General features: G+C 32.3%; 1 protein-coding gene across 4 annotated transcripts; it reads right to left on the bottom strand.

Annotated features, from left to right (window-relative positions):
• Positions 1-776: 776 nt before the first annotated feature.
• LOC100778905 (uncharacterized) lies at positions 777-17,912 on the bottom strand. Of its 4 annotated transcripts, none has more exons than XM_006583843.4 (26): positions 17,319-17,910; positions 16,516-16,628; positions 16,284-16,410; positions 15,784-15,882; positions 15,625-15,693; positions 15,372-15,506; positions 15,228-15,296; positions 14,512-14,567; positions 14,225-14,384; positions 12,928-13,092; positions 12,137-12,221; positions 11,360-11,593; positions 11,160-11,278; positions 10,997-11,039; positions 9,804-9,955; positions 8,712-8,822; positions 7,602-7,670; positions 7,350-7,493; positions 6,856-6,930; positions 6,577-6,753; positions 6,354-6,439; positions 5,371-5,425; positions 4,286-4,411; positions 4,035-4,148; positions 1,112-1,228; positions 777-1,016 (listed from the first exon to the last, which is right to left on the bottom strand). In XM_006583843.4, exons 1-26 carry the CDS (start codon positions 17,433-17,435, stop codon positions 951-953), a joined length of 2,883 nt encoding a protein of 960 aa, XP_006583906.1. In that variant the 5' UTR covers positions 17,436-17,910; the 3' UTR covers positions 777-950. The 4 variants fall into 4 exon arrangements, 3 of the variants coding, with proteins under 3 accessions (XP_006583906.1, XP_006583907.1, XP_006583908.1); XM_006583844.4 differs by having other exon boundaries at positions 11,160-11,254; XM_006583845.4 differs by lacking the exon at positions 17,319-17,910 and having other exon boundaries at positions 16,511-16,629.
• Positions 17,913-23,870: the final 5,958 nt, after the last annotated feature.

The raw sequence follows: 23,870 nt of genomic DNA, 5'->3' as shown, positions 1-23,870 counted from the left end.
TGAAATGATTCAACCAATAATGAAGGCTTCATGACTGAATTTTACTACAACTTCTAATTTTAATGAAGGCAAATTATTTCTTATTTAATAGTATTTTATCATGTTCTTCGTGGGAAATTATTTTCCTGTATTCTTGTTTTCTGGTTCATAAATTATATATCAAAATGATGACAATTTTCGTAACTAGTACGTTAATCAAAGTTCTCTTATCTGATATCCAGAATTCCTTAAAAGAATGCAGAATTTCTCTAGGTTTAAAATTTTTAGTTTCAATTTCGCAAATGTAGTAATTAGAAGAAAAAAAATCTCGAGTATTAGAGGGGCAATAGTAAACTAACCTCATTTGTTATCACCTTGTATTATAAGATTTACGGTTGTGTTTATCGCTACTTATATACTTATGTGAAATGTAATTACTCTTTTAAGTATCATATATGATTATAAACTTAATATCTTAATCATTCATATAAGATTGCATGACTTAGATTTTTAGTTTTTATTTCTTATTTAAAAAAATTCTAAGTGACCGTATAATTTTTTTAAAAAAATTGTAATCTTTGACCAATTACAATTCATGGTTCTACAGCCCAGATACCTCCTCTCAATTATTTTTTTAGCAAACATTGAACCTTGGAACAGGCTACAAGCTTGTGATCATTAACGTCTTTAGGTGTGTTGAGCCATAAAACTTTCATTACTTACAAATTCCATAGCCGGGAAGTAGGCGGTGGCTGCATATCTCACTCGTTTTGGTCACCAAATTATGAACATATGGATGAATTAACAGTTAACCATTGAAATGACGAACCGCAATGTATAATGCAACCTACTCTCAAGGGATTAGTTTCTGTAGTTAGTTTATGGAGTGGCCAGTTAAAAAATTGGGATCGGTATACGAAGGTAACTAAACAAGAACGGCAATGCATGATCCTGAAAATTTCCAAAGATCATTATTGACGCTTCCTTTGATACAGTGAATAACCAACGAGGGCAGACATCAGAAATGTCCATAGAACCTGCCCACAGTATCAAAATAATTAAAACAAGATAAGTGCGGTGAATTCATAGGAAAAAAATCAGCAAGCACTTTGGAATAGGGATTTGGGAGTACCGTATTTATCGCTAGCCATCTTTCAAGCCTTCTAATCCTTGATTGCATCTCCTCAATAACCCCTTCAATTGGAGAGACTACCCTACTTGATGAGGATTCTGAAGCAGAGCTACATCCCTGTTTGTTTTAACATAAATACTGCTAAATTATAATGCCTAAAAATGATATTACATGCTTCAAAAACACAGAAAAGGTTCAGTACATTCAATAATGCAGTAGATTAAGATCAATGGAGTCGTCTGTGCTGTGAAGGGTGTGCATAGCTTTAGCATGACTTGGATGTGTCAAATCAAAAGGGGTGGATAACTAGGTGCTACTAGTTTGGGATAAATCGGGTCCAGTGAAGAGGCTGTGCTACACCTTTACTAACGATGTTGCATTATATAGGTAAATATTTGATGCATCAAAATGTCAATTTTTTAAAATAGGCTGTACTACCCTTTCTGATGTTACATTTTATTATAAGGTAAATATTTCATGCATCAAAGTATCAAGCATTCACTTTTTTTGTAACAGACTGTACTGCCCTTTACAATGTTGCATTTTATTTGATAGGGTAAAGGTTCCATGCATCAAAATATCAACCATTCACTTTGTGTGTGCACACGTGTGTGTTTGTGTTAGGATCCGATTGCAATGTGAGATTTTAGTGTGGGGTTTATAAGCCTTTGGGCCCTCCAACTACAACAATTAGCTTTTGTCGTATGGTTCTTCCAAGGTTAGTATTATAGAGTGTGTCTGTCTAGTGAGAAAGTCATTTTTATATGAAAGTAAAAAGAGCAAATTAAAATCACATGATCACTTAATTGTTTTAATTTGACAATTTCTGATAAAATTTAACAACCAATATGTATTCCTTACTCTCATAAAAAGGACCTCATTTGATGTCTAAAATGCTTGTATACTCATATGAGGAATGAATGAATGATCAAGTTATTTCAAAAGTAACTCAAGTTACTCTCTTCAATAACTCTTTGTACATGGTAAATTTTATTAATCCAATCATTGAATTAAAAGTTGTTATTGGATAGAAGTCTACAATTTTTTTATAAATTAAACTTAACGTATAACATTCTTTCTAAAACTACAACTAAATGTTGACTATTGGAGTACATAACTATTACTGTTCGTTTTATCTAAATTTTGGTGTGCATAATCATTGAGTTAATATCAAAATATTTAATGGATGGAGTAATAAAATTTAATATGTGCATAGAGGTATTTAAGGAATCAACTTTACCAATAGCTACTCCTGAAGATATGACCAAAATAGAGCTTATAAAAGTTTGGAAATCCTCACTTTTGGAGTAAAATCCACAACCCCAATTCAAGGTGGTACCTGGGCCTATCATAGTAGATCTAATGTTGGGTCAGCCTCAACTATCCAAAAATATATCTAATCCCATGGCTTTCCAAGTGCAATCTACCCAACCCCATGGCTTTCCCAGTGCAATATAAAAAAATCAATTCTACAGTCTCCATGATCTAAATGTCTAATCCTGATCCAAATGTCTAATCTTGGGATCAGGGTAAGTGTTCAGATCTCACCTCGACTATAAATATGACCAAGGTAATCATCATCTCATGGGCAGCAACTAACTTCTAGAGTTAAGTTAGGCTCGTTCCAAAATCAAAATACACACACAAACTACAAACATTATCCTAGGCACAATCCAAAGTTCCTAAAGATGTATGCATCCAACAACTAGCATATATCAAATTGTCTGTTCTTTTTCTACCATTTGATATTTAATTCTGAATTTCATGAGTGGAGACCATTTCCTAAGCTACAATTAAGTGCAACTTCTTAAATACAAATGATAATAAATGCATTTTATCATGTCATACAAGAACATATTTTTATGTGCATTAAATATTATTTCCAACAGTCATATTTTTATGTGCATTAAATATTATTTCCAACAGTCTTTTGTGCCCAATGCAGTTCTGGTGTCACCAGTCTTTGTCCTACATGTACTATGTTCCCATTAGTCTTAGTCCTAGACATGATTTGTCCCTGTCAATGTCCAATCTCATCCCAGACACTGCATCTGTCTCAAGTCCCAAATACAATATGGCCATGTTTGTGCCTCACTCGTCTACATTCTAGATGTGATCTGGATCTCTCTATCCCAAATGTAATTTGGGACCCATCTTGGTCCCATATTTTGCTTCAAATTTTTGGGTTTCCAAAGTATCTTGTATTCCAAATGCTATTTTTAAAATTTCAGTTTAGTACCTAATTTAACCCCCCAAAATCGGCAAAAGAATAGTTCGCTATGTGCTTATCACACAACTCCATATGATGAGGATTGCCCAAACTTTGTAATGATATGTTGATCATATTTCTAGTTGATGAAGGGCTAAACACACCCCCTCACACCCAACACAATGAAGGTGCATCAAAGAGGCCACAATTAAGGCATGCTAAGGATGACCACAATAAAAGGGCTTTCTAACAGTTATTTTTGACAAACTAGGGGAAACTTTAATTTTTTTTCCCGTGTATAAATGCTTGGCAGGAATTTCCATCAATGATCATTCCAGCAAAATCTCTTTCTTGGTCATGTCAGTTTCCCACTAACTCTTTAATTTGCTGATCATTCTAGCCATCTTGATTAGTTGTTTTCCCATTAAAGCTGCAATAATCTACAATAATCCGACGTCTCCAGCACCCTAATCTTAGATGATCTCTTGGGAATAGTTTCCATATTTCATGATTTGTTTCATTCTTTAATCTAGGATAAGTATAGATAAGAGTTAGTAGTTTATCTTTTGCATCGTATTAAAATACACGAGAATATTATTCCCAATTTCTACTCCTTTACCTATATACCTATAATTTCAACAAAGTTAAATGGCTAGTAGTTGATGAAGCAATAAATAAATAGACTAAAATCTGTCCAATATGAGTAAGGGCTACCTGAGATTGAATAAACTCAACAATCTCCAGCAGCCTTGCTGATTGCTGAGAATGAATCCCACCAGAAGTTCTTTCTATTGCTGGTAGTCTTTCCAAAATTATTTCAAGATAACTCTACATAACAACAAACAAGAACAATAGTTAGTATGGTAACAACCATCTAGACATTCACGACATACTTAATTGATCCAGAACCTGCAATACACACCAGAGACAAAAGGTGAAGTACAATAAAACAAGAAAATCAATACCTTAGTAGTATATGAACCATCCAATTTAAGCATTGAACCTGCTGCTGCCACTGCATCTTTATTGACACCCTTTATCTGAATGTATGGGCCAGGGACATCTTGTAGATGATCAACCTCAATTAAAATCTACCCCAGAAAAAAAAATGAAATTTTTAATGCAAGTTAAAAGCAACCATAAATAAATTATTCCAATATGTATATGAAACAAATTTTAGTGTGGCAAAAAAGAAGTAAAGAACTCACACAGTAACATAGCTAACCAGAAAGTTATTTTTGTAGTTGCAAATGAGCTATCTGCTATCATGCTCATGAGCTTATCTATTAAAAGAATTTACGCCTTGTATATATATTAGGCAGATCCATTTGGGATGCATATTTATAAACTAAGCACATTTATGAATTTTTACATTAAAATCCACAAATTCTCACCATCAAGTAGTGAGAGCAAGGTGAATATATCAATTTTTTATAATTATGCAAAAAAAATATAATATAGTATTTCTACTAAGCATAGCAAACCCCAAAGTAATTAGTTTTTTGTATAGAGGCACCAAAAGTGAAGGGAATAAAGGCCATTGTTCAGTCATAGCATTTATCTAAATAGAGGTCTAACTTTTATAACCATTCCAAAGTAATTAGGGACATCCCTCTGAATCTTGCATCTCTCCATTGTCTTCCATTTTCCTTCTCCTTATAACTGTTGTTTTCTATGATAAAGTTTTACATTAAAACCCAGTTCTATAATAAAATAATGATGTCAAAATAGACTTGGATAAATTGTCCCAAAATCTTCAGTTGATTCTTTGACATTCACAATACTTACACCAAGCAGAGCTATCAATACATGGTTAACAGTTCAAGAATTCATGATCATAATATAAATCCGGTCTCAAGTTCTAGTGAACACAATCCATTATAAAATTCAGTTTTTAAAATGATTTGAATCCCCACAGTGCAAAGATCAGCCAAGTTTGTGAGAAAAGGAAACCAAGAACAAGTTCATCTCTGCCTTATAAATTTTATCAACTAATTAATGGAAACATATATTTTCAGTCAAATCTAAGTCATAAGATAAATCATGTGACCTTTCCATCCTGATAGATGAATGCAGACGCTTCAATATAAGCAACTGCTTGATACCTGACAGAAAGTGCTACCAATCAATAAATCAATGATGATTCGTAAATACACTAACGGTCAAACAAATAAACCAAAAAAGGAAGTGATAGAGTGGAAAATGGTCTTCAAGAATTGTGTGCTACCACACATCTAATCAGATCTATATACAAGAATAGTGCATGAGGGCAGTAGTAATAACTATTTATAGGCACTATTTCCTATATACTAAGATTACAATATCTAGTAATTCGAAGAAATAATACAATGTACAGTGAAGCATATGAAGCATGTGACTAATACTAACACACTCCCTCAAGGTGGAGCATATATAACATGCATAAAGCTTGTTACAATTAAAATCGACTTGAGGTCCTCTGAGGGATTTAGTAAACATTTTTGCTACAAAGCAAATAACATTTCACCTGAAAGAACATTTTCTTTAATAAAATGATAGTAAATCACTATATGTTTGGTCCTTTCATGAAAAGTTATGCTAGAAGAAAGACGAAAAGTAGCCTGATTGTCACACAGTAATTTCATGTTTGGTCCTTCAAAACTATATTGGATAGTGGATCACAACAAACACCAGCCCCCATAGCTGGACAAGAAAAATATATTGGATAGTGATTTAAAATGTAAAAGAAAATAAAGAATCAGCCTCCAGCAGTATAGAAATATCATTGACTGTTGGTGTTTTCTCCTCCTTTACTGTTACATCAAATTCTTTTTTTTTTTGCTTCTGCCTATCTAAGTTTGATAGCAGCATAGGGAATTTTATTTTTTCCCAATGCTTGAAACATAGACAAGCGACTAACATTGATGATAATCACTTACCCTTTCATTTAATATAGAAATATAGAATCCAGACAACATGAAACATAGTAGTGGTACATTTACTGAAGATTTATAAATGGATAAGAATATCTTTTTGCATTGAATTATGGCTTACCCAAGATTAAGAAGACCAGCAACCGTACTAATGCCAATATCAAAATCCACTTTAGGCTGAATGATAAAGTTCCCTTCTTTGATAGGCTGACACATGTACAAGATAACAAGAAAATTTTCAAATAAAATAAATCATCAAAATGGCACAGTAACTATACACTGACATGTATAATTGTGTTAAGGAATCAACAAGCAAATAATGGGAAGATAAAAATATTCCCAACCTCTCGTATCAGCAATGCAAATCTGCCTTCACATATTCTGACTCGAATACAATCACTATCTCTCAACTGCCCATTAGAAGGGATCCCAGGAAGCCTTATATAAATATCAATAAATTTCTGCACCGAACTGCAAAATTTTGCTGAATCAAGAATTGCAACAATATCTTGATATGCTACCTGTTATTTATTGCTATCTTCAGTAAACATGTTGAACAAAACCTTGTCACATAATATGTATAGATAGATAAATACATATATCTAAATACAGATAAAACTTACTTTTTTGTTACTCTTTAATACAAATAATGAACTCTCAGGAGAAAGCACAGGGTCAAAGTCATTTCGAATTTTAAGCTGCAAGTTTACATTAAATGATGATGTGTCATATATCCATCAATTCTCCAAAAACAACAATTCATTATCCAAAATAAAAAGAAAACTGAAACAATACTGCAACTACAGGGTGACAGGTGAGAGCAGCAAATAGAAAGAGCAGACTATAAATATTAACTAAAATAACCAAGTTTTATATTGTTATTACTTATTACATTGTCAGTAATCATGGATGAAGCCGAAGTATTTCTCTCAAGATTAACAGAATAACATATTATTGTAAAGTAGGCATAGTTAGAGAGCAATATAAAAGGTAAGGAAGTGTAGTTCTTTACATGGATCGTTAATGGTTCAACTGACAAATCTAAAATCATCAAGGCTTTAACCATTAATTCTTAAGCAGTTTTAAAATATGGGGGAAATGTATATTATCCACTAACATGTGCATGAACAAGATGAGGTTCAATGAGCTGCTGGAACATAGGAAACACTGTCATCATGATCTCATTTTGGGAAATAAAACACCCCACTCTACTCTTATCCCTTTGAACACGTGAGATCAAATGTGAATGAACACCTCCAACCTGTTTCAAATAAGAAAATCAAAGTGAGAGGCTTCCTAGCCCCAAAAATAACAAATAAAAAATAGACGAAACAGAAAATGGCTTTCGAAGATGGAGACTCGTTCTTACAACAGCAATCCACAAGTCAAGGGATATTCGAATATCAGGATGCAGAGCATAGATGCCTTCAAATATAATCTGGTTAAAATTAACAGATAGCCTCTCAAGAATCACATTGAAGAAATGGAATAAAGAACTAGCATAACATGATTAGAAAACTATATCCGGAATTCTGCATACAGACAGAGTATATAACATGTCAAGTTATCATGCATAGCTGCACTTCATTTTTTTGGTGTCCTTGATTTGTGAAAAAAAAGGAAACAAGTAAAAAGTGGGTCGAGACAACATTTTAGATGTGAAGTGTAAATAGTGTATACAGTCCATTTTTGGGACAAATCAATTGCTGTACCCCAACCCCAGAGTGACATGGATTTCAAGGATGCAGGAATCACACCATACAGCAGTTAGTATCTCAATGAATCAATGACACCCTTTGCCAGATCAATAGTGATTCGATTCTTAGGAGGCACTTTTAGCATAGCATCATAGCCAGCAAGCTATGAAGGGTAAAGCTCTAACACCATTTGGAAACTCCTGAGCAGCTATTGGCATGGGAACTTCAAAGATATAAGCAGGTCAAACAAACATGGTATACTATCAAACAAATGTTAGAGCTTAGACCATTCCAAGGCCTACGCAGCTACACCTAATAGCTCAATCTTTTGGAAAAGTTGTCCACTGACATGATATCAAACTTCTCTGACCAAGTTATCAGGAGTTCAATTCTTGCTTTCCTTTCTTCTAGTTAAAATATAATATCAGCAAAAGGTTCAGGCAAGCTTGCATATTGTTCAAACTTAAAGCTCAAGGAGCTTTTAGAAATAAATAATATATATTCCTACGTTGGCACCTGATAGTAGTTGCATTTGGAAAGGTTGGCTATTGACAGCTAAAATGGCTATCTCAAGTTCAGCAATAATCCATTACCATGTTAATATTTCGATCAGCACTGAATTCAAAATCTAGTAAGATATATGTTCTCATGGAGTTAGCAAAAATAAAGTGCAATGAAGATAATATCTTTTCAACTTCAGGCTATTCTATTAAATCTCACAAACAAAGTTATAATGGAGGCAACAAATTTCAGGTGTTGGGCGAACTAGTTTAATAACTGACCACTCCACAATCTTCAGAAACTTCAAGTTCCTTGAAGCCACTCCGAGCACCACTTTCCAAGTCAAATATAGGTACTTTTGTTCTTTGACCATTTCTTATGTCATCAATATTCTGCAAGGGACTCGAGAATAAGAATGTTAAATAATCCATTAGTAACATGGCTGAAAATATCCAAAAGATTTGACTAACCAAGCATTTAAAGCAAAGAGATATTACCATCTTCCTTTTTTTGGTAAATACAGATTATACCATCATCTTATTTGAGCCTTTGGACCACAACAACGTTTTCATATTCAAAATGCATTTATTAGAATTTTGATTCTGGGTAGAACAGTGTAATTTTTTATCCAAATAGCTGGTCACTTCTAGTAGAATAAGGCTTTGTTGTTGTAGCTATGGTGAGGATAGCAAATAGGGACCATAATTTTTTTCATACAACTAGCTGGTCCCTTCTAGTGGCATAATTTTTATCAGTGTAATGCAACCATCCTGAAAGTCACTAATAAAATCCTTATCCCAAATGATGTGGTACTCCAAATCAACATTGCCAAGTCATCAATCAAATATTTATAATAAATTACAAATTTACAGTTATAAAATGATGAGAAAATTATTCAAAAAAAAAATCTATCCTTGGCCTCAAATCCTTAACTACAGCATTTTAGACTTAATTGATGGCACTGCGGCACTGAGTTGGACTGGCACATCATTCAGGATAGGGGAGAAGAATTTTGGAGAAATTGACAGAACATGCTGACTCTCTCTGTCAAACAGAACTACTAACTGGATCAAGTCTGACCAAGGTTGTTCCCAACCTTGCAAAAGTTTACATCTTCTAAAAGCAAATGCTTCATATTAACTTGTTCATTACTTCAAACAATGAAGGGGAGGAATTAATGGTAACCAGAGGTAGTGACACTTGATTAACATATCATGTTAAAAAAATTAAAAAAATATTCATTTCTCAGAAGAAATATATACATTTTTATACAGAAATCAGTACACAAGAAGTTATATATACAAAGGTGCAGCATCAATCAATTATCATGCAGAGCCCCAATCAACTGCATCTGAACTATTCAATTACCTTACCTTTGATAGCAAGGATAAATCAAGTGCGCTGAAGTCATCATATTTAAAATCCTTTACTTGTTTATAATAGCTTTCCAGTGAAACTACTTCACAACCAATTATGTTTGCCATTTTATGAGCCAAACTAGTCTTCCCAGACCCACTTGGACCTCCTGAAAAGCACAAATTCCTAAGGATCAATGATTTTATCAAAACTAGAGCTGTTAAAAATGCATGCTTTGAGCCTTTGAGATGAAGGAAAATTGATTTAGCAATATTCAGTACATCAGTAACCAAAAGAAAGAGCAGAAGAAAAAGAGGCTCAATATGATTTTTATAGACAAATTCATGCTGAAATCATTGGGCATAATATATTCAATTAATAAAAGGCTCAATGTTGGCTTATTAAACTTGAGTAGCTCTTGAGCTTAAGGTGAGCTGAGCTTGAACCAAGAAAATGGGCTCCATTTCCTGTTAAGGTAAGTTTGAGATAGGCCTATCTTGGTTCAGCTCAATTAGCTTCCAGCTTTATCAGCAAGCATGTGAAGAACCAACACGGTATTTCTAAAACAATAATAACTAAATTGACCTTATACTTTTCACTAGCTATTTTTCACCTCAAATAACATTACACTTGTTTTGTAATGCCTCCTTATATAGAATTTTAGTTTTTATTCATAAATTTATAATTAAAAGTTATTCCACTTGCTGTTAGATTTGTTTCTGTAATACAGCTAGCTGTATACTTCTTTCCAAGTGGTGTGGCAAAGAAAGACAACAATCTGCAGGGAGCATGGCTGCATGGAAACTAATTCAGCTGTACCCATTTTGTGTTTCCTTCCCTATCTACCCAGATAGAAAAAGATACTTAAGCAAAAAATACTTAACCAGGAGAAAGATTATTAATTTTTAACCACTTATCATTTTCTAATTGAAGGGATAGGGAAGGATTTGGATTCCCTGCAGTCAGCTATGTAACAGCAGGAAACATTCAAGATCCAATGGTTTAAATATTTTTGTGCTAATATTCCATTAACTTTTTAATGTATGAAAGATAAAACTTAAGGGTGGAGATTTTGTGCACATGCTTTTGACAGCAGGGAATCCCATTCCAACAAGAAACAAAGACAGTTGAAGTCAATCCAGGTAAATGGGGCGAAGCACAACCACACACAAAGGAAGGAGGATGAGGTATCAAGAAACATCCATATTACCGATTCCAACTATGACTGGGACACCTTTATTCTCCAACAATGCCTGGAACAAAGATAAATAAGCATATAGGATTTTATCAAGCATATAAATATGCATGTCCTATGGAATTGTTAGCTTCAAAACATGAGGCGCAGAAGAAATTTACAGGTTTCTACTCCTTACTTGTATTGCTTGAACTGCCAAAAGCAATCCCCTATCCAAGTCAAATGAATCAGGCATTGGAGCAAGCCTAACACTATCCCTGAAAGATGAAGGATCTGTGGTTGCTTCATGAGAGAAGTCTTGACACAATGGAAATCTTAAGTAAGCATGCAAGAAATCATCTCCAAAATTAGCTACATCCTCCAATTCAAGGAAAATACCTAGGACTGAGTTGTCAGGCAGGGAAGAATCTGAAGATATGAAATGCCATTCAGCCACAACAGGTTCCATTTTAGATTTTGTTGGAGATCGAGTCCACGGCTGAGGTAAATCATCAAGCCCGGTAACAAGGTTAGGGGTAACACGAATTGGCTTTGGCGCAGCGATCACGGTTTCTTGACTACCAGGCACAGTTGTATTAGACACAAGTGGTGGTGTACTAAGACGAGGTACACCTGCATGTGAAAGTGAGAAGGCATAACAACAATCGCACAATTCATTGTTAAATACAAATCAATGCAACATAAGGAAATTATTTTTGTTTTTATCTATAACCTATAATAACTATAATAAAGGGAATAATACCCTTTTTGGTCTTCCACAATTTATTGGACCACTTTTCCCTGTAACAACTCCCTAAACCACCCACTACACCACTCACTATTTATTTTCTTACATACTCATGTCAAATTAATTATATTAAACTGTTAATAAGATAAATATTGTTTAAAAAAATTAGCATTTATAAAAAAATAAAAAAATAACAATGGGTACAGACAGGCACTCTGCACCTATCTTTCCACTGGGCTTGATAATAAGATAATCTACTGATTAGACAATTCAAGTTGTCATAAAGCTAACAGACCAAATGTTGTCCTCACTCCTCAAATCAAACAAATATTCCTATTATAGCAGTCATCATCACATGTAAGAAAAATAACTGAATTAATCAAATGTGCATAAACGGTATTAAAGGGAGAGAGCATCCAAATCCCTACCTTTTCTTTCAAGAATCATTTCCAGATATGATTTAGTAATCCAAGGTCCATTAATGCCCATCCTTAATGCTTCTGTTCCAACAGTCTGCAGATTTTTTTTCCAGCATATTATCAACCAGAAAAGGCATAATCAGACTGAGCAGAAACAGAAAGTTAACATGGAAAACAAAAAAAAAATGTCATTTAATATAAAAAGGAAGGAAATAAAACAACAGTAAAATATTTTTGGTCCCTATACTTTCGGTAAAACTTGGTTTTAGTCCCTGTATTTTCAAATCGATTAATTTGGTCCCCATACGTTTAAAACAAATAGGTGGATTTAGTCCCTATTTGGTTCCTTTGTCGTCAGTGAGTAGGGACTAAATACACCTATTTTATAAGGTGTATGTAGGGACCAAATTGATCTATTTAAAACTACAGGGACTAAAAACATATTTTACCCATAAAACAATCATGATCTACTAGGAGTGAGGACCAAGCAAAGCTTTTCATATAAGAAATTGTTCAAGAAAAAAAAAGTTCACTGTGCAAGGATCAGAAACCCTCCAAAAACTGAGAAGAAAACAAGGAAATTTAAATCTGATACAGAGCATTAAATCTTATTTATATGATTATTAGACTCTTCATCAAACAAGGAAACAACAGGAAATATAATGAAATCTACAATAAGATTATTTGCATAAAATGAACATGATGACTGATGAGTACCTTGAAAGTAAAGAGTAAATGCAGTCAAGAAGATTGAATTTTAAATGGAACATAATCTAGTGTGATAAGAAAAAAGTATATACCTTTCTATTAGTTCCTCTCATCACCATGAATGTCTCACCAAGAACATCAATGGTTTCAAAAGACATTGAAACCTTGCCATTATTAACAGTTGTGGAGGCACGCTTATAACTAACCACAACAATGTACCCAAGAGCCAATAATCCGCCCAATGTCATTCGACCAACCTGTTCCAACATCAAAATCATAAAGCAAACAAAAATCTGCTAAAAAAGAGTAGGTTTATTTTTTCTTGATGGATAATAAGTTTAACAGAATAAAATGCTAAAGGAGACATAACCAGGGTACATTATAAGTGTAAGAAGAATACAAGGAAGAGGAACCAAGACTAAATAAAATATTTTATCAAGCTTAATAACAAAAAAAAAATCGCCATGTAAATAAAAATAAAAAGAAAACACTTTAATTCCAAATCTCCACTTTCTGAATTCCTGCATAACTTCATCCTGACAATATATATATATATATATATATATATATATATATATATATATATATATATATATATATATATATATATATATATATATATATATATATACTTCAATGGAATACAATGATCTATGCCTTGTCCTCATCATTCAAAGTGAAGTCATTCTCAAAATATAAACGTTGACATGTTGACAAAGGTCAGTTCTAATCCCTATTCTGCAATACCAGTCACGCCTCTTGCAGACTCCCTTCCAAACCCAAAAATTAAGAAGACATTAACTTTAAAAATAAAAATAATCATACCACAAAAGTATTATGCTGTAGCCTCTGGTTTATCCAGAAATCAAAATAGAAACCATTCCTAAAATGTCTAATATTATAATTAAGAATATATATATATAATTTCTACACTGTAGTTGTAATTTCCATCCAACGATGAAGCTATCCAAAATGTATATACTGAATAGTGCTATCTAGGAAGGATGCTAACTTATGCCTTTAAAGTTCTAAGTTCCCAGCATTATTGAACAGGACAGCATCTAAGTGATGGGATGGGCATAGGAAAGATGTTTAGCAATTCAAGTGCTAACTATTTTAATGTGGCAACTAAGCTTGAAGGGAACATTTACAATTTGCATATACCACAAAAAAATTTAAGCACAGACAGGATAAAAATCTAGGCCTTCTTCTTAATACATACTTTTGTTGTAATCAGCAGGTTTAAACTAGAGGGAAGATACAGTGCTTTGCTAATATATCCTTTACCTAATTTGTGCATATGAGATACACCACTCATGCTGCTTATTAGTTTTTTTATCAGAAGAAAGGAAATGAATAAAATGAAAAAGAAATGAAAAATATTCATACCTCAAATTCAGCTTTAGGCCTGATAATGAAATTCTTGTCAACAATCCTCTGGTCACCAAGTGATAAATAATATCTAATTCCAGACTGCCGCACTTTGATCCAATCATTTATCCTTGCTTCTTCACTAGCTGAAGGTGGTCTAAGGTACATTTCGATAAAACTGAAAGCAAGACAAATTCAGGGATAATATTTTAAATTCTACATATTAGAACTGTAGTAAGAAACATCTAAAGATAAAATACACTGGTCACCACCAAACTCATTATTTCTGTAATCAAAATACTAACTTGTCTGTTTGGGCTTCATTTCCTTGAAAAGCAGAACCTGAATGTCCATCTGAAGACTGTCACAAAATTTAAGAGTTAAAAACATAGAGTTTGTACACCAGAACACACACACACACACACACAAGAAATCAATTAAGATGGTTTGGACATGTGCAAAGAAGGTCACCAATGACACTGGGGAAAAGAGTAGATTGCATGATTTCTAATTCTGTGAAAAGGGTAAGAGACAAGAATAAGGACATTGGAGGAAATTATTAAAATGGATAAATAATATTCCTGAGAATTTGGTTTTTGATTGGGGCAAATGGCATCCGAGTAATTCATTTAGCCAACCACACCTAGTGCAATAAAACTATTGTTGTTATTGTTGTATATTATAAATGAGAAACCATTAAACTTATTTTAAAAAAAAAATCTATCATCTCCATTCATCTTTGATAAACTTTAAAAATAATTCAAGGAGAAAAAAATTCAAGTCATAAATGAGTCAATCTTAAACTTTCATATTTTAAAAAGGTCAAGCTTATGCTTTTAATTTAGCCCATTTAAATATAAGTATGAGCAACCTTTCTTTTTCAGAAGCCAAGCTTGAACTTCAAGTGTTCAACTTGGCTAGATAGACTTGTTTGCACCTTTACTGATAAATGACTAATCAGAAAATTAAATTCACATAGAGGAATACAATCATTATACTAATGTATAGGTGACAGACACACCTTACTTCTGCATTTAACCTTGTAGACTGCCTCTCTGAATGATGAGACAAAGCTGTTATTAATTCTGATCTGCCAATAAAAAGGCAGGGGAAATAAAAAGTATTAGCTGTGAAATATAGAGGTGAGAATAAGAACAGAACCAACCTGTGCATGATGAAGATCTGGCTCAATGTGTTTCCTAAATAATGGAAAAATGCTATCAATAAGGTAATCCAGTGAACAAGAATCTCCAATGTCATAGCGAACTTTAGAAAGCAGGCTAAAATGAACACCACCAACCTGATTTATCAAAATATATGCTCTGTATTATTTTGAAACTTGTAAGAAATTGAAAACATAGTGAAGGACATAAAATTATTGCAATATTAAGAAAACAAAAAACAAAAAAACAATTTACCACAGCAACTCGAATATCCAGTAAAGACCGCAGTTTTGCATGCAATGCATATGTGCCATCAACTATTACCTGAAACCAATTGTATAAAAAGAAATAAATAAGTAAAACCTAAAAACATAGAACTCCTCCAAAACCAAAACTACAATTAGTTTAGCTTACCACCACAGATGAAGGGCTCTTTATTGCTTTATAGCCAACACGCCTCTTTTGCTGATAGTCAAACTCTGGGATTGATGTATCATTGCCTTTAGTCAAATCCTAATTAAAACAGAGGAAGCTCGTTAACAAAGTATTAAAAAATATATATATATATAGCCCAGAGCAACATAAGACTCATTGGCATTTGTTACTAAAACCATAAGCTAGTCCTAAACAGTACATGTTAAATTGACACATGACCTAATCTGTTTCAGTCCAAAAGAAAACAAGCAGATAATTACTTCACCAACAGTCTATTTCTCTTTTTTTTATCTCATGGTGTTGTTAGTTTTGGTCAGAATCAGATTTCTGGAATGCTGGATTTTACAAATATAACATATAAAGCTAGAAAAGGCCAAAAAGTAAAGCATAAAATTTAATGGCTTTGTAAGGATCAGCCTTGCAACACCATGAGACCAGCAGTTTAGGCATGGCAAAGTAAAAGAGAAGCAAATGCAAACCTCAAGATTCTTGATCAGGGTATCAAAATCTATAGAATCCACATCATTCCCTTCATCAACTCCATCACGATAATTCTCCATTGATATAACAGTACAACCAATAACAGATGCCACCTTTTCTGTTAAGCTTTAGGAACCATGAAAATGAAAAAACAAATAAAGCAGCAGCATAAACCTTACTTCAGCAATACATATTCAAAATAATGCATTGGCAACACTATCAGTACCTTACCTAGTTTTACCAGATCCACTTGGTCCACCAATGCCAACTGTAACAAGGCCATCTTTTTTCTCTCGGAGTTCTTGGATAGATTTTACCAACAAATAGTATCCATGATCAAAAGACTGCACCATTTCATCCACATATTAGCAATACTTACCACAAATTTCAAGAATCATGAAAAATTAAGCATACAAAAGTTCAATATACATGAATAGCAATTCCATTCAAACAGCAAAATATTAATTTTGTAACAAATCACACACACACACACACAAACAAATAAAAAAATAAACAATTATAAGACAATAGTGAACTGATTATCACAAAGGAAATCAATTTTACTACTTAGTTATTAGGTGTACTTATTTATATGTAAAATTTCAACATGCATTAACAGCAGTACCATTCAACGTACAAAATATAAATTTCGCCACAGTAATAAGCAAAAATCTCTCTCTCTCTCTCACACACACACACTCATCTAAGATAAGATGACAGTGAACTTATTATATAGAAAGGTATCAATTATATTTTTCAATTTTCAGCTACTAGGAGTGCTTATCAGTACCTAAAATTATCAAGTGTTTAAAAAACAAAAAGACACAGCCTATAAAATTAAGCTTCGAATTCGAACCCTAATATTGAGGAAGGGGAGAAAAACATAAAATTCAAGGAATATATAAACATACGCCAAACTCGGTTCATCCAAATTGCAAGCAAAACGTTGAAAAGCAAAGCCTATATCTCAGCGAGAAATGAGAAAAAGCGATTATGAAATTGGTGCATGCTATATATACATATATAAAATATACCACATGGAGAGGGAGAGATTGGAGGATGGAAGAGGAAGACGAAGAAGTCGAAGGCTGTTGCTGGAAGTAATCGCGTCCTCCTTCATGGAACACTCGCTGAACAACTTCATCATCCATTTTCGTTTTCTCGATCAATCAACAACTCTCTCTCTCTCTCTCTCTCTCTCTCTCTCTCTCTCTCTCTCTTCCGTTGGATTGCTTGTGACTTGTGAGAGAGGAACCACTCTTCTTCAGTTTGATGGAGTGTAATGCGACGGAATCTCTCCAAAAAGTATACGACTCCTTATTATTGTTATTGTTTTTTCGGTTGGTGCCGGAAAATTAAAAGTTAAAAAATATATATACAATTAATTTGGAATTTGTTTCAGTTTTTCGTGCGTACGTGCGTGAGAGTGGGCGTGGCATACTTACACCACCCAGTTCTTCTCTCCCCTTCTACTGCACGTCTTTTCGCTCGTGTAAGCTTTTTTTTTTTTTTTTCACTGCATTTTTCTGAAATTTTGAGTTTTATTATGTTCTTGCCTCACTCGCGTCGCAACACACGCTTCCTTTTTTTCTCGCGTTTTTCTTCTCTTGCACGGTTCCGTTGGTAAAGGAAAGGGATGCAAGGAAAAAGAGATAAAGACGAGAATCTTTTTTTTTTCTTTTAAAATAGTATTGACAAAAAAATAGTATTATTTTAATGAATTTATTTTCCAATGAGAGTGAATTCATATTTTTGGTGTGGTTTACTTGTCAATTCAAACTATCAAACGTAAATTTATCTCGACCCCAATGAGACAAATTCTTACTTTTCCATTTTATGCTTTGAGATGTGTTAAAGATCATTTGCACTTAACTGAATGGGTTCACGACGAACAATGATTTTTTTAACACTTTTTTAATATCTAGATAACATCTATTATTTTTTAAATATTTTTCTTTCTATCTGCTAACACCCAAATTTAATTTAGTTGTTGAAGATTAAACTAAATGGTTATATCTTAAGATGGAATTCAACTAACTTTTATGTTAATTGAATGAGGTGAATGTTAGTTTGGTCGAAACAAGGGAACTTGTCTAAATTTTAGAAAAAATTATCAAAAGATAAATTTGTCTCAAGATTAGTAAGTTGAGATGTTAGTTGAATTCCACTCCTCTTTGCCGCCGAAATCAATAATTGCTTGTCAAATTCAACAGTTAGAATGAGTTGAATTAATGTAAAACTAGTCAAATGATTCCCAAACCTAGCTGTATAAGTCTAAAACCACATATTGAGTGAAAAAATATGGTCCAATAGGAGATGTGAGTTTGTAGCCTATAAATAGGCCTTGTACTTCAAGTTTTAGAGACACAATCAATCAAATACAACCCTACTTTACTCAATATTTTATCTTTCTATCTTTTGTCTCCTTAAATTGCATCTTTCCTTTACTACTTTCATTAACAAGTTTTCATTTAGAGTCTTTCTTTTATAGTTTTCGACCTTTATTTTTACAAAAATCTTCATCTTCTTTGGTCTTCTTTATCCACCTACACTAAGTACTCTTTGGAAAAGCTTAGGAACCCACAGCCAAGGAGCATATTCTTCTTCTTGGCATAAATCGTTTGATCATTATTTGGGATCGTGTTGAAGAAAAGATGGTCAAAACATATTATGACTAATTTTACATTTTTACGTGATAACACTATCATATTACATAACCTACTATACTTGTATCCTTCTCTTTTTTACCTCTCTTACTAAGTGTTATTAAGTAGTATTCTAGGTGTCCATATATCATATTGGTTCACAAAATTAACAAATCTTAGGTTTAAGAGGAGATGTTAGTCTTTTATAACGTCAAAAAATGTGTATACATCTAGTATGTAAATGTGTCATATATCTATAATCTTGTAAATTTATTTTAGTTTTGAGATCATTGATTTGAAATAAAGGTATTGGGAAATAAAATTTCACAATGAAAAATCTAGATAAGAAACTAGCAAAATATGCAAGAAAGTAACTACAACACTCCTATCAAAAACTTTGCCTAAGAAAAATGAAGATCTACCTATTTATACCAAAAGAAAGGCATTACAACTACATTACTTATTGAATAAAATATCACATCACAACTACTACACTTAAAAAAACATTACATTAATACTGGTATAAAATATGATAACTATAGAAAGAAAAGAAAAAGGTACAATAACTGGTGTCTATGATGGCAAGGCTTCAATTCCAAACTCCTCTATAAAGAAGTTTGTAAGCAGATGTTAACTCTCTAAATTTTGATTTGTATGCATTTACTACCATTTCGTTTTGATTTTAATTATTTTGCACTGTGAAAATATGCTTACAGAAGATTATAGGTACAATAAGTGGTTCATGCAAATGCAAGAATGTGATTATGGATTGTTCTACTCAACAATTCAATATTCAAATTACACTTATTGATCCTTCTTGTGCTCATATTGAAAACACTAACCAAAGGGTACATGTTTTACCCACCTAAAAATAGTGAGATGGACCATTTTACCAGGCAATCAAATGGCATGTATTTTAATCTAGCTTACGAGATGGTTCCTACTCAATCTCATGTTAGCTCAATTCTTCAATTTACCACTCCACCAACTATCTCACATCCAACTTACAAGATAACTCTTGGTAAACCATCAGTTAGCTCAGCTCCCCAATTTACCATACCATTCCACCAACTTTTCTAGATCCAACTTATAGGATGGTTCATAGTCAACCTCCATTTAGCTTAGTTTCCTAATTTACCTCTCCACCAACTATCCTAGATCCAGCTTATAGAACAATTTAGGATTAACCTACAGTTAACTCAATCCCCCAATTTACCACTCCATAAACTATCCAAGAATCAACTTGCAGAATGGGTCTTATGTACAATTTACTTTAGTGATGACCGACATAACTTTTTGAATTATTTTTATAATTTAATTTAATGGTATGGAATTATTATTAACTTAATATGATAAATGTAGGTTGAATCTCTATCAAACATTAGTAGGCAATGAACAAGTTGATTGCCAACCAAATGCTGCAATTGCATTGTGAATACATTTTATTAAAATAGTTGTTGGTTAATACTTATTTAAGGATTTTTTTTGTTGCTTCATATGGTCCAAATGTAACACTTTTAAGTAATTTTGAATTTTTGTTGTTGTGTATGATCCAAATGGAACAATGTTTCCAAAACAAAGGGTTACAATTTAAACTATGCTTGTTTGTTGACTTTCATGATATAGATTTGATTTGTGTTGTATGTTCGTGTGGTGCATTCTAATTTTGTTGACGAATTAACAAAAATATTTTGGACAAGAATTAGTACTTTATGTTTGTTGTGAATATTAGTTTTATTGACAAATTGAAAAAATATGTCTTGGGAAGATAAAGGTTTATGCTTTATTTTTGTTGTGAATTCTAAATTTTATTGACAAAAACAATGTATCGTAAACTTGTAAATAAAAATAAATTATATTCACAAGTTAAAGCAAATTATAACTATACTAATTGACTACACAAATTTGGATAGAATTCTGCAAATGCTAAATCATGACATCCATTTCCTTATTTTAAAATATGCTTTTGTTAATAAAAAATATTGCATGATTGAATGATAACTTAAATAAAATTGAAATCGCCAACATTAAATTAAAGGTTCAACACACCTTACGGTAAGCCTTTTTCCTCTACTTGTTAGACATGAAAGTAATAGAAATTTCAATCTTTTCATTAAATTGTCATCATATTTGTGCACTCCCAACAAAGAAAACATAAGCAATATGACAAAAAGAACTCTTAAACTCCACATGTGAACCACTGATGATGACCAACAAAACTCCTTAATGCCTTATGATCATAATTTTGATGAAATCCTCTTGATTTTTCTTGGAGAAATGCAATTTTGTCTTGATAATGCAAAAAATTTGATTTGACAGATTAGTACCATTCCTGTCCAAACTGGTAGATCCTATGCTCCCCACCATGCCACAACAATTCTCACATCTCTATAACTCCACAAGTTAGCATTTTCTTTACTTCACTTTCTTTTTCCTTAAACAAAACTCTATGAATATTGACAAAAATAATCTACAATATAAACCTCACAAAATTTAAGTATCAAATATCATTAGTATTTGATTGAAAAGGCAAATGCAAGTTTGTCTCCTATTATGTTCTCCGTTGCAAGTTACCAATTTACTTTAATATTCCATGGATTTGGTTATGGACCAAATATAAATGAGTATTTAATGGTGTTGGTGTCTAAAATCAAATTTGATTCTTGTACTTGTCTTGATGTATTTCCATTCACAACTAATTCGTGTGTAAAATTAGATGGTGACAATTTTCCGTCTTATTGTTATTGCTCGGTTGTTGTTGAGAAAAAAATGTAGACACTTTGCTTAATGGTGACTTGCATTGGTTGACCTTTAAAAATGACATAAATAAGGGTGTGAGTGTTGTGTTAGACATTGTAAGTAGAAGCTTTTTGGATATTCAGTTGCCTAATCATATTGATTTTGACATTTACAATCATTGCACATTGAGGGTATCTAGAGGGATGCTTAATTTGTGCGTAGTTAAGCAAATTGGTCTGAACAATTATATGGTTGGAGCATGGGGTTTGAAAGAGTATGAAAATCATTCAGCTTCGAAGAATACCTTGCATGTGCATGTTGTTCATCCTTCTATAGGGTACTTAATACTCGTATGCAATGCAAAAAATGGAAATGTTGTTGTAGATAATGTTATTGGCTTGATTGCTAAATGGGATCACAATGGAATGATTAAATATCAATTATCTGATGTTAGTTCATATGATTACAACCTAGTTATGCTCAAAGAGACTTTGCTTTATTGTAATGTTTTTTTTCAATGTAATGCTTAACTCTTTTGTGATGTTATTTAGCTTCCTTTGTTGTTAAAAAAATGTTATTAATCGTTATTGAAGATACTTTGGTTTTCTTTTTGCTATTAAAGTTGTAACTTGTAAATATGGTTATCATGATATCATTTATGAGTTGTATATGCCTAATTAAGTTGTAGGTTTTTTAATTTTTTTTACTAAATTCATTATTAAAGCAATGAACAATGTCCTAATAGTTTTGTAGTGAAGAAGAAATCAAAGAAAAAAACTATCATTCATGACACAAAATGTTGTAATATGTAATAATTAGTTCAAAGGAAGAAATAGAAAAAATGATGAGGACAAAAAGTAGAAAATAAATATATGCATTACATCTGAACTTGTGGAACAATCATCACTATTTTTTTAGAACTCTGCCTACATAAATGAAACTCAAGATATAGTTTGACATTAACCAAAAAAATTATTTTGTCTATAACCAGCTTCCAACTTTTCGTTAGATTCAGGCCAACAACTTTAATTATCTAGTGTATGTTAAAGCAATGAACAATGTCCTAAAAGTCTTGTAGTGAAGAAGAAATCAAAGAAAAAAACTATCATCCATGACACAAAATGTTGTAATATGTAATAATTAGTTCAAAGGAAGAAATAGAAAAAATGATGAGGACAAAAAGTAGAAAATAAATATATGCATTATATCTGAACTTGTGGAATAATCATCACTATTTTTTTAGAACTCTACCTACATAAATGAAACTCAAGATATAGTTTGACACTAACAAAAAAAATTATTTTGTCTATAACCAATCAGCTTTCAACTTTTTGTTAAATAATGTATATTGATAGACATCCTTTTAGGTACATATAACATGTAATGATTTTTTTCTTTAAATATTTTTAATCCTAATTAATTATTAATCATTATATGAATTGTAAAAAATAGAGTAATTGAAAAATATACTATTTTTAAATTATAATGAAATAGTTATTTTCACTCAAAAAAGGAATAATCTTATTTGAACATTTTATATTATCATATGAAATATGTCACTAGCCAATAATTGATATAATTGTCCCTTTATAATGTTTCCAAATGTGACTCAAACAATATAAATTGCATGAGACCATTTACAATAATGACAAGTCTTTACAATTATTAGAACTTAGATGGTTGCTTCTTGAAGTAAATTAAACTACTTTCTCTTTTTGCTACTTCAATCTTTAGTATACATCCTTTGTATAGAGCTTTGCAACAATTGAGTCATCCTTTGACAAGGAAGAAATATCCAAGTATCGTAGATTTCCTTATAATTTTACCAGCCCCTTTTTTTTTTCAATTTCATCCACCAAGAAAACCAAACTGAAACCTCTAGCAATGCTTTTTGACAAAATCCTACAGGCAAAGGTTGTTAACAAAACATAGACTTAGATTAACATTGAATAGATTAAGGCACATAATTGAAAGAAAAAACCATATATTAAAGTTACCAAAATAGATGAAGACACATTAGTGGCAGTCAAAATCTTGATAAGAATATGGTAAAAATGCTCATCTAGGTTACGAACACTTGGATCATTATTGACAATTTGATCAATTGTTGCCAAACTTAGAGTCTCGCTAATCCTCAAAGGGAAATTAGTTATTCCTAAAGGGTAAGTTACTTCATGTCTCATTCGATCCTTGAGACCTACA

This window comes from Glycine max, chromosome 7 (assembly GCF_000004515.6).
Source record: "Glycine max cultivar Williams 82 chromosome 7, Glycine_max_v4.0, whole genome shotgun sequence".
Classification (NCBI taxonomy): Eukaryota; Viridiplantae; Streptophyta; class Magnoliopsida; order Fabales; family Fabaceae; genus Glycine; species Glycine max.
The sequence above is the reverse complement of the archived record's forward strand: the minus strand, read 5'-3'. Positions and strand labels throughout refer to the sequence as shown.